Here is a 12591-nt window from a genome sequence, read left to right as displayed (position 1 = left end):
ACTTAATGTGTTTGAGTAGTACTCAATAATTGGTTCTTGAGGCGAAGGTGTATCAGAAACAGTTCAATGTACGAGTAAAGTTTGCTTTGCAGTAGTCACTAATGAATAGCGAATTAGTGTTTAACTCATACAAATGGTCAAACAAAAGGAAATACTAGCATTTATACGTTCTTTGCTCAAGGAGAAAAGAAATGTTAATCATGAATCCTTTGATTTCGTGCATCTTCTTTACACGAGATTATTGTAGCACTCTAGACGATGAAGTAAATGGAATGACTTCCTTTTGCAGGGAAGCTCCATACTAACAAGGTCAATGGCGCTATTACACTTCTTCAAATACGAATAGCTTTGTGTCTTTCATCGAATGTAATTGTTTAACGTTGTAACCAACCCCGAATGTTGATAACCAATACTCCCAACACTTCCCTTGGAAAAAAACCTACTACGCACGTAATATAATACTAGAAATGTGACAATTAATGGGAAAATGAAAGGATCCCACAGACGGGCAGATTATTAGCCATTTGGTTTACACACAAAAAACAATTGCTACAGCAATACAAAAGGAGCAAGGTTAGGAAATAACACAGCTTTGGATTGTGAGTTTGCTTTGGTCCTAAAACATGCTGTCAAAAATAAATTGCATTACTGCAACATCCTGCCATAACATGAAAATTAGAATAACAGTGAAAATTCTGAAATGTCAACATTATAAACCCTTCCGCAGTTTCTTCTCGGTTCCTGGATAAACAAGTATATCCATCGAATTCTCTGTTATTATCTTCCATGGGTAATGGTGGATAACCGGACATCATTTAGCATGTCCACGAACAAGCAAACAAAAAAGTTACCAAATGAAAATGCCATGCCACAGGCCTACACAAGACCCCTCTGTTTGAACACATCGAGCATTGAGGCTCCAATTTTTGCAGGAGATTCACACACTGTAACACCAGCTTCCTTTAGTGCCGTGATTTTGTCTTGGGCTGTTCCCTTTCCCCCAGATACAATAGCTGCACTTCCAGAAAGATCAGAATTAAACAATTACTCTAGGCATGACAGCAGGAAATACAACACATCTTTTTATAGCTCATGCAATTTCATTCATCATCATGATAATGCAGCAAAGCGAACTCACAATAAAACAGAATAACACAGCAGAAAAGCTGCCGTACCCGTTCCTACTAAATTTCAAGAAAAGAGAGGAAAAAGACTAGCTTGAATGGACAGAGAAAAAGAGAACAGGGCCAGGATGGGCAATAGTATCCCTAGTACTTCCGGATATCAATAACCAGCAGATTGTTCTCACGAGTATCGATAACAAACAGTTTGGATCTATTTTTTTATTTTTTCCCATTATTTTTTGGTTTAAGGGTGCATGGGAATGGAAGGCACAGTTCAGAATTAATACAGAATCAACCCATTATACGATTTTGACCAATGAGGAATTCTCCCATAACACTGTTTTGTATGTAACCAAAATCAAATATAATTAGTTCCCAGATCAATTTAAGTATCAATATCGAAGGTTACAGAGTCAAAATATTTAATGCATGCAAGTTGTTGGCCAACACAGTACCTCCAGCATGACCCATTCGCCGTCCAGGAGGAGCTGTCAATCCAGCAATAAAAGCAACTACAGGCTTTTGAGTTCCACTTTCCTGTTTCAGGAGCAAAATACATAAAACCTCACAAATCATATGAATCAAATATTATTCAGCGCAGCTTAAAATGCTATTAAACTCAGAGACATGGCAAGAACTGGATGTTAAGACATTCTAGCATAATAATTAGCCAAAGATTCTGAACATCCTCTCAAAAATATGAGAAGCTAAAGAGTATCTTCTCCTAATGCTCCAGCAGCCACATCGTTAACTTTCTCGTAATTCTAATACAGGGAATGATAGAGCAGCGCATACAGATGCAGGATCAAAAGCTTAAAATTATTGGTTTGATCTCTGTTAGACAATCTAGGGCAAATTATGGGTGTAGAGGATATAACCACACGCTTATACATGGAAAGGAAATCAAAATGATGAACCAAGAAAAATTATTCAACAAAAGAGCCAGTCAAAGAAGGCACAAATACATCTGGTCTTAAGAATGTTCTCTTTGCACAGATTGAATCCAAAAACATAATGGTGTGGAAATTAAGAATTCCAACTCTGGAGGTACTTTAGGCCTTTCAAAAAGCACAATAAAAAGGAAGCAGATAGGAACGTGGAGATTCCAATTGGAAGTGAGACAGCAAATCTTCAGTCACAAGAGAAATGAATTCACTGGTAAGAAATTCCAAGTTGTGTAAGGGACACCTAAAACGAGGGGATACTTTTATTTAAACCACAGTTGAAAAGATAATAGAAAGAAGTGTGTACTATTGGTGTATGGCAAGGTGTTACATCTCTGATATGGTTGTCGGACTAAGACAAGAGATCAAGAAGCATGATCAAGAGGTAGAGTTCGTTTACTTCTTTTACCTTGACAGCTGGTAAGGCAAGAACATCCTCTGCCGGAAGGAATTTTGTACCTATTGGCACAAATGCCATCTTGTCTAGTTTCTTATACAGTCAAACCTCTCTATAACAGCCTCGTTTGTTCCGAATATTTTTGGATGTTATAAAGAAAAGTTGTTATAGAGAACATATATTATAAATTAACATGGAAATTGGTTCCAAAAAATCTTGGCTTTTATAGTGAAGTGTTGTTATATAGGGATGTTGTTATAGAGAGGTCTGACCGTAACACTGAATGTTACCATGCGGGGTGCACCCTCAACATGGATATGATTTCCGGTATTTTTTCTTAAGATGTCTCTTCTTTTGAAATAAAATCTAGAGATTGAATAGCTTGGATATGAGTGATATAGTTTACTCCTACTATCCCTGAGACTTAAGTGGTATAGAAATATTTCTGAAGAAAAAAAAACCGCATTTACATATACTACCTAAATCTGACAAAATTCTGAAATGTTGATGAATCAATCATCACTAAAAATTATTTCAGCGAACTTCAGTGGAGATGCAGTATAAACACTATACTGCATACCTTGAATGATATAGTTCCTTAATACCAAATACATCTCATTAAAATTTTATAGTGCTGGATTTGAAGGAAATCCTTGGTACTTACCGTAAGAAAACTGTTACTCTTGACAGTATGGCAGTAACAGCTTGGCACTCATAAATATGGCTAGGATTCTATAATAAATAACTTTCCAAAACCAAGGTGGACAGAAATTCACATCACCACAGAAGGACTACCATGAAAGAGCATATGATTTATTCCATAAAATGCTGAATGAGCCAGCATATACAACAGTATAATCCTGACATTGGGATACTTTACTCTGACATAAATATTTCAATCATCACGAACCTTTATAAAGGCTGCAGCATCTTCTTCTGCTGTGCCACCAATCTCACCAATAAGAACAATACCTGTCATACAACGGGCACGTATAATTAGATTGAATGATCCTAATCTCCCTTCAGTATAATGCATAGATCTTCTAACTTCTGTTTATCATCTAATTCTCAGTTCCATATTTTGTCTTTTTTGATAAGTGAGTCATTGTCAGTTCCTTATAAATGGAACAATAGGTTAAAGGCAGCAGAGAAGTCTGGGAAAAGTAAAACACATTCGCAACCCACCAAATTTTAATTAAGAAAAGATAGTAAAGTAAATGAAAAGTAATCCTAAGGTCTAACAACATTATGGAGAAAAAGTACCATTTCTAGAGAAAATAAATGTGATAAGGGACTACAAAAGTTCTTTCCCTGGGTTGGGCGATTGGTGGATGGTCGCCAAGGTAAATAGTAAGAAAATTTTCTTCTTCCCATAAAAGCCCTTTAGCAAATTTGCCCCACAAATTCTTGTTGCTTACCGTACACTATTGCACTCTGGTTGTAACAGATGTTAAGTTTAGTTAAGAAATCTGGTAATTCTGGAAAATATTAGTAACTATCTTATTTTGACATCTACTCTCTGCTAAGATATGCATATAACACTACCACACAGAAGAAAAACATGTCATCCTGGCCATCATCTATAATAAACTTAGATTAATTAATCCTTCAATAAGGTTTACCTTCTGTCTGTGGATCAGCAACAAATTTCTCTAAGCAATCAACAAAGTTTGTACCATTGAAAGGATCCCCACCAATCCCTACACAGGTTGATTGCCCAAGGCCAACAGCAGTTGTTTGAAAAACCTGAAAAACAAATATCAAAAAGAATAGTTCAGGAAAAAAAAATGCTTATAAAAGAAGAGCATATGTATAGTAGATTACCATTCCCCAGGAAGATCAGATGGTTTCCCTATACCATTTTCTAAGAGAAAATGTCCCAATTATATCACACGCAGGGACTAGACTTTTTGAAAAGGGATCTTTTTTACTTCTTTAGGTACCGCTTCCTACATTTTGTTATCCCTTTATCTTCCCAACATTCACAATGACAGGGCGCATTTACACATAGAGAATTGAATGATGAGACCTTAAATCTCATCAATGAGAAGACCATAGAAAACAAACAGATTGACCTGTGTTTGGTTAACATGCAATAACCGTTTTTTTTTTTTTGATAAAGCATGCAATAACAGCATTATTGACTTAGAAAATTTATTTCAAGGACCGGTGACTTCCTAGATATAGCAAGTCCTACTAACATTCCAACACATAAATGTTTAGTGAATAACATGGTCAAAGGGAAAAGTCACAGAAATGCATCAAGATTGCTGGACTTTATAAGCAAAGCGCCATAAAAGATCGTGCACTTTCAGTAAAAATGCAGATTGAAAAAATAAAAAATGAGAAAAAAGTATATGTAAAACAAGAAAAATAACTACAAATACAAGCACTAATTATATGGACAAAAGAATTGAGAAAAGCTGCAATGTGAAATTTATGACGTAAAGACAATATCACCCATTTAAATTTAAAAATTCAGATGCAAAGATACAGCTTTAATTTTTAATTTAGATTCAATGACTAGACATAACACATTCATTTCTTTATAACCAAGAAATCCATTGTTCCAACTTCGAAACTTAAGGTTAATGGCCCACCCCACCTTTTCCATTTAAATACCAAGAGCGTGGTGCACCAGATAGGATTCAAATTCGTGACGTGTGCCTAGCACATGCATAAGCTAGGCAAAACACCTTGTCTCCATTGCACCAGATTCTGAGCTTAAGCGCACTTTTAACAATGTTAATATAGACACTTCAAACAATAACAACCATCACTAAATATTAAAGGTTTGAGATCATATTTGTCAAGAGACTTACTTTTTCCCTTAGAAATAGTTCTAAAAGTAAGAGGGAAAAGAAACTCGAAATAAGGTTTTAACTTTTTAGCCAATAAATTACTGACAAAATATATACCCTAGACATAAATGACACTGCATCTTTTCGGACCACCAAAACATCTTTAGCCAACTACATTTATTGTCCCCTCTAGTGATGGTGCCAAAAATTCAATCAAATAGAGTTTTTTGCACCTCTAGTAATGGTGCCAAAAGTGATACTATTTCAATATTGATTTTTTTTTTGCTGCAACAGTTAATGCACCCAACAACCCCTCCCTCTTTGACAACCATAAAGTGAATTGAATCCTCTCATTTCTTCTCTTCAAGGCACAGTCCCGCCAGATATACATTCAAAATTAAGCAGCAGAAACAACTCCGTCAAGTGTTTAAATAATGACCTATTAGCACAATGTCTTGTAGAAGCGGCAATGAGACTGGGATTTATGGATCAATAATAGATCATCAAATAAAAATAATAGGTCATTGCAAAACATGCTATTCATGTTTCACAAAGTTTGCATTCAGCTAGATTCTTTTAACCTTTTTACCACAACTATGTTCTCTTGGCACCGCAAGAATTGCTCATAGATTCCCTACCACTTTTACAGTGACAGTTAGTGTCCCCCGTTCCCCCCTCTGCTTTAAAACCTTTTTTTCTTGTGGATAAGGTATATAATTTTATTGATGTGGAAAACGCTCGTGTACAAGCATGAAGTAAAAAACCTACACACAAAAAATGGCCACTATGGAAAACAACAATCTTTTGTCTAACGAGGACCTCATGTGTACACCAAAAATCACTAAAAACACGAAGTTGTTCCAATACCTTCAAACGTTCGCATATTTCTCGCCTTCAAACCCTACGAGTGAGGGTTTTGGAAAACAGGTAGGATTTTGGAAAAAGGAAATATCTAAGAGATCCTTTATTTTTTGGAAATATGTCAGAATCTTCTAAGCCTCCAGATCTTTAGCGGCTCATCATGAATATGAGGGGTGCACATAATACGTACAGTTTAAACAAGTTTAATAGACAAATTTTACAGAGAATAAATCTTACCGCTTCATATGTCAGCGTACCAGATCGAGAAACAATTCCGATACGTCCTGGTTTGTGAATGTATCCAGGCATAATACCGATTTTGCACTCTCCTGGTTTTATAATACCTGGACAATTCGGACCAATCAGCCGAGTTTTAGATTGCTTCTTGAGAGCTGCTTTTACACGAACCTGTAATTGCATGGGAAACCCAGGCAAAGAAAACAAGCCAGTGAGAGAATAACAGAGTGAAAAGACAAAAAGGTACAAGCTCAATTAACAAGCTAATCCCAATTATAACATTTACTGAATCAACCCAAAAACAAAGGATAATAACCCCCAAAAACAATCTATATAACCCTGAAAATAAACTCATCTAAGGGATTATTACTTGCAATCAAAATTAGCTTATTGTAGTTTCCCTTTATTCGTATTTTCTTTGTTGAGTCGAGCAGCTGGAAACTAGAGTTTAAACCGTAAAGTTGAGCATTCAGCTCTGAGAAACCCTGTCCAATCTAGTTGTCAAGAATTCATCTTAATGCATTCAATACTTAGGAATGCAGCTTCAAAGCTAATCCAAGTAGTAGTGAAACAAATGTTATAAATGTCTTATGGCCAAAACATTCTTTTCTTTTCTAAATGGACATTGAAAGGGATCAAACCCCTTTCACCATTTCATTTTCTGCATGATGAAGAAAAATATCGATATTGCCCCTAATGACTATAATAATACATAAATCAACAAGAACGGCACCAATATGTGACACATAAAATACACAAGCAAAATGACTAAAGCTGAACAAATAAAAATGAAGGAGGGTGAACAAAAATGTTAATGTGAGATGTTCCTTCCCATTTTAACGCAATTTCAGCCCATTTGCTCTTTTTTGGGATCAGTGAGCCCATTTGTGCATCTTAACACATCCATCATGACAAAAAGTTTTAGATTTCAGCCTTCGTTGATATTTGTTGTCAATCTTTAAAGTTGCTGCAGTTGTCTAGTTTCGCATTCTTAACCCCTTGTCACGCTTTGTAGATGAACAGTTTAGTTTTGGTCATTGTGTATTTAGTCATCAGAAAAGAAGTTATTCCTGCCTTCTATCTTCCTAAACTTCTTACATTTTGCGCATATATGGGTCTTTCCTTCCTCAGAGAATTTATTCCTGAACTTCTTCTATGCCTAAGCTTATGAGCCAAATAAAAACTTTAGGAAAGAATGATCGAGCATAGACCTAAGGACAGTATGAACCTGGTTAAATTCATGCACGGTAGATCTATAACAAAGTCTATATTCTTACTAAGAAGATTGGTGACATTGTATAGCGAGCGGGCAAAGGAGAAGGACCCACACATGGTGTTCATTAACCTAGAGAAAGCGCATGATAAGGTGCCTTTGGGATGTTGGGAAAAAAGACATACTAAAAAAGAAAAAAGTACACATCAAATATATAAATGTCACAAAAAATATGTATTAAGGAGTTATTAGTAGTGTGAGAACAGTGGTGGGAGATACAAATAAGGATCGCATATCTGTGAGTTTACACAAGAGATTGGCATTAGGCTAGTACTTGTTTCCCCTAGTTATGGATGAGCTAAATAACAACAAACAGGATTAAATCCCATGGTTTATACTATAAACGGACGGTTAATGGCTCAATAGATACTATCCCCTCCAACTAGCACTAAAATTCCTTTTACACACATTTTCTTTCCGGGCAACCTATTACACACTTTAACTTGAAAAATTCGTAGTTAGGACCCTTTGAACGGTCTAAGACCACATCTTCCTAAGAAATGCATTACACAATCAATGCCAGCACGACAAATGCCATTGCATTAAAAGAACACTTTATCACTCCTAAGTCATTAGAGACAATGAATGTTGGGCCACTAAGGTTAGGTATCGCCCTAAAAGACTCCTAAAAAGCATAGGGCCTAAAGTAAACATACTAGGTTATCAAAGAAATATATTAACATGAGTAAAGTATATTCTCAACTAATTGGTATCGCCTACATAAATGTTGTTCTTCAATTGTGCCCTATCTTTCGTTAAGTCTACATTGATTTCAAACAATTGTAAGTTTTTCAAGACAACTTCCTTCTGTGTAATATCGAGACAACTTCCTTTCCAAAGAATGAAATGTAAAAAGAAAAACTATGTATTACTACATCGCGTTATATTTCACCAAAAACATTTTGTATGTCTCTAAATCATTGAATTGTATATCTCCAAATTCTTGTGCAAGGGTAGAGTAGAATGTATTCACCAGCTCTAGTCTCCAGCTATAATTTAAAGACAATTCACTTACCTTTAATCAGAAAAAAAAAAGAAGAAAAAAGAAGGAACCAGCAGAGTTCCAGTAATGGATTTGTAACTTACCATATCATGCTGAGGAATTCCCTCTGTGATGCAGACAACTAAGTCCAATTCAGCCTCCATGGCCTCCATAATAGCTGCTGCAGCAAATGGTGGAGGAACATAGACCACAGAAGCATTAGCTTTTGTTTCTGCTTTTGCCTCTGCAACAGTATTGAAAACAGGAAGCCCCAAATGTTCTGTACCACCCTTTTTGGGTGTCACTCCACCAACCTATTTAAGCACAGGAAAGTCAAAATGAGCACTACAGAACTATCTCTTTCCAAAGTCTCTAAAAAGAGAGAGAGTGAGAAGACGAGGGGGGAGGGGGGGCGATATCCATTATGATTAAACAACAAACTTTCCAACTAATTTCATTAAAAAACAAACTGTCTACAATAGGCGGAGATCATACAAAAAAATCACATTTACTTCATGGGCTAGAAATCAATAAGGAGCTCAATAATAGAAAGGAATTTAAATGCATGCTCAAATGAAATCAATCTGAAGGCTGCAAATAATACCAACTAACTTAAACAAGTTAGCAGCATTACTAACAGTGACAATCCCAAGGAAACATTAGAAAAAAAAACGAAGAAAAGACCTTGAAGACACAAGGAGTTTAAAACATCATAAGAACTTTTGTTTTGGATAACGATGGTGTTTGGGCCAACTTGCGCGCACCTTGACTATTTCACGGGATACCTATTACCTCCCACCAGCAGAGGTACCGAGTAATTTTGCCTACCAAAGCTTAGGCAGATGAAAAGAAATCACCTAACATCTTTTGCCTCTACTGGGATATGAGTCCTAGTCTCCCATGATTTTCATCCCACTTAATTGACAACTAGGCTATTTATTAACCACTAGGTCACACCCTTAGATGTGCATCATACATGAACTTTAGATGGTATGTGGGCCAACTTGCTCGCACCTTGACTATTTCACGGGATACCTATTACCTCCCACCAGCAGAGGTACCGAATAATTTTGCCTACCAAAGTTTAGGCAGATGAAAAGAAATCACCCAGCATCTTTTGCCTCTACTGGGATATGAGTCCTAGTCTCCCATGGTTTTCATCTCACTTAATTGACAACTAGGCTATTTATTAACCACTAGGTCACACCCTTAGATGTGCATCATACATGAACTTTTGATATGAGTATGAGCAAAAGAACTATGATGGCTAAAGAACTGCTATAAGGAAGAAAGCACTATTATAGACATCCTTAAAGAACTGCTAACAAATAAGCCAGTAGAAAGGGCTAACACTATTATGGCTAGGCAGTCTATCACAAGAATGTGTCAGAAAGGATGAGATGAGATGCAACTGTTTATTGGAAAACTAATCCTCGGAAAGATTGGCAGGTCTCATCGATAATCTGTAATAATCATACACCTTATGCAACTTTTTGGAAGAGCTTCAACTTGGAAAACGTTTTGCTTTTGGTTGTCTGCCTGTTTCTGCATTTCCCTAATGTGAGCGTAGCACCTAAAAGTGCTTTCTGAAATGAAATATTCAGACATTATTTGTAACCTAAGCAGGTATAACATTAATGGACCCTAATGTGCACATAAGAAATAGAAAATGTTAAGAAACAACTTGTTTCATCTTGAAAGGAAAAACAGAAATCAATTGACTGAAACTGTAGCATTATCCACACAAATTCACAGTTTAACAGAATTATACAATTAATACAACGCTTGGTGGAATGAAAGAGAGCTCAGTCTTAAGATACTTTATCCAATTTAGGATCTTGTCAATATCCCAAGGTCATATAGTTGCAGGTTATCTTCCCAGTGAGTTATATGACCATATAAATTGAAAGATATTGAAGTTGACATAACAATTCCCGTTTCAGTAAAATATAACTCCAGACTACTGTAGTCCAGGAATCCAGATTTTACAAGGCTGCCGACCCCAGATAGTGAGAACTTTAAACAAACGAACCAGCAGCTAGTTGTACAACAATATTGAAAGGTATTTGACCATCATGACTGAGGATAAGATAACAATTAATTACATGATCCTTTAAATATAAACTGAAGAATAATTACTGAAATATAGACCATTCTCAAATGTAACTAAGAAAAAGGTCATATTCTATTCAATTTTCCAAAAAAATGGTAAAGCTTATCCGAAGCATGAACAAGCAGTAAACCAAGTCCAACTAATCATCAGCAATTTGAGATCCGTTATGCCCTCATTTCGATAGAACAGTGGGTGCCTGAAATAGTCAAAATTGGACTTGAAAGAAGTTCCAAGCAGTAAAATCACATTTTTTCATTTCACTAAGTATGTCCTCTTTCATGGATCAAAAAAGGAATAACAAAAACGCCATGTTTCCCAGCATGTAGCAGGTGCTGTCAGCTCAAGCTATAAATATATAACTGAGTTATTGTAAAAACAGTATAAAATTATACCAAAATTGTGGTGTAATGGTATTAATGCATCCACTGCTCTAAAATTTAAGATCCACCTCTGTTATACAAATAAACTATCACTAACTAGAATGTGTAGACACGTTACAGGTAAAATGAAAGAGGGGAGGAGTACCATTTTGGTGCCATATTCAATGGCCTGTTCGGTATGGAAAGTGCCGTTCTTGCCAGTGATACCTTGACAGATGACACGTGTGTTCTTGTCAACGAAAACAGCCGGAGGAGGAGGCGGCGATCCAAAGAATCTGTACTGCTGCCACAAAGACGAAGATGCAGAGGGTGTGGGGTTGCTAGAGTTCAGCTTTGCTGACAGATTTGCGATCAGTCTGGTGGCTTGGCGAGCCATGGATGCTCTTACTGTTAATCTTCTCTTTTCTGCGATTTACTGTGGCGTTCTGTAAACCTAATGGAGCGGCAAAAGTTGTGAAAGTCTTCTCAATCGGAAAAGTTGAACTTGAAAGGGCGACCAAGGAATATTCTTCGGGGCAAAAGTGATGGGTCTCACTTGTCACCCAATTTCGAATCGGGTCTTGCCTTTGTTTCCCAAAAGATAAATAAAAATATAAAAACAGAAAAGCCCAATATACTATGGTTTTTAAAACCGAATTATGGTTTTTAGTAGGCCAAACCCATTAACTTGGCTCCATTTTTTATTTTGGCACTCTATCTCAACCTTGTTCTATTTTGGCCCTCCAACTCTATTTCTTATGTTTCATTTTAACTCAAAAACTTTTATCCGACATAAAAATGGAGGCTTATACATACTTGCTTGGCCAAATACATAGACAACCCATTGAAGTTTGCTCCATTTGTCATTTTGGCACTCCATCTCAACCTTGTTCCATTTTGGCCCTCCAACTATATTTCTTATGTTTCATTTTAACACAAAAACTGTTATCCGACGTAAAAATGCAGCGCGTATACATACTTGCTTCTAATGTGTAACAACCATCCAATTAGATTTGGACACCTATTTTTTTATCCTTGTCAGCTCGGTTTAATCCAACCATCCAATACTTTCAAATTTTTGTTTTTTTCGTTTTTCTGCATCCCCCCCCCCCGGGAAAAAAAATTATATATTTTCAGTTTTAATTTTTTCATCTTTCGATTTACAGATTCAAAATTTTACAAGTTCCAAAATTATGAGTTCGAAACTTTATGTATTTGGAAGTTTACGGGTTTAGAAATTATAAGTTTACGGGTTCAAAAGTTTGCGGCTTCAAAAGTTTAGCGGTTCGGAAGTTTATAAAATTTGTGGGTATTTAAGGATATGCATGCGCACACGTCTCACAAAATATAAAATTTATTTCAAAATATTTTATTTTTTAATTTTTTTTTACGAAACCGACCAACTTCGGCCGTTTTTTTTTTTTTGCGCAAAAATGCAGGAAACTCTTTAGTGTCCCGTAAAATTTATTTTTTAAGAAACCAACTGAAACCGATCGGTTT

At 36.1% G+C, this 12591-nt stretch overlaps 1 protein-coding gene across 1 annotated transcript; it reads right to left on the bottom strand.

Annotated features, from left to right (window-relative positions):
- Positions 1-482: 482 nt before the first annotated feature.
- Positions 483-11674, bottom strand: LOC104114597 (succinate--CoA ligase [ADP-forming] subunit alpha-2, mitochondrial). The gene is made up of 7 exons (XM_009625073.4): positions 11258-11674; positions 8724-8933; positions 6365-6535; positions 4088-4211; positions 3376-3437; positions 1580-1661; positions 483-1013 (listed from the first exon to the last, which is right to left on the bottom strand). Exons 1-7 carry the CDS (start codon positions 11486-11488, stop codon positions 877-879), a joined length of 1017 nt encoding a protein of 338 aa, XP_009623368.1. The 5' UTR covers positions 11489-11674; the 3' UTR covers positions 483-876.
- Between the last annotated feature and the right edge of the window lie 917 nt (positions 11675-12591).

The sequence above is a fragment of the Nicotiana tomentosiformis genome, chromosome 11 (assembly GCF_000390325.3).
Source record: "Nicotiana tomentosiformis chromosome 11, ASM39032v3, whole genome shotgun sequence".
Taxonomy (NCBI): domain Eukaryota; kingdom Viridiplantae; phylum Streptophyta; class Magnoliopsida; order Solanales; family Solanaceae; genus Nicotiana; species Nicotiana tomentosiformis.
Note: the sequence above shows the minus strand (reverse complement) of the source record. Positions and strands in the feature narration are given on the sequence as shown.

What these genes read in the sequence shown, in the direction of transcription:
- LOC104114597 (XM_009625073.4), bottom strand. Translation starts at nt 11,488, where the DNA reads ATGGCTCGCCAAGCCACCAGACTGATCGCAAATCTGTCAGCAAAGCTG. An exon ending in TTGAATATGGCACCAAAATG is followed by an intron (nt 8,934 to 11,257) that starts GTACTCCTCCCC and finishes GTGCTTAAATAG; the next exon opens with GTTGGTGGAGTGACACCCAA. An exon ending in GCGAATGGGTCATGCTGGAG is followed by an intron (nt 1,014 to 1,579) that starts GTACTGTGTTGG and finishes CTGGAAGTGCAG; the next exon opens with CTATTGTATCTGGGGGAAAG.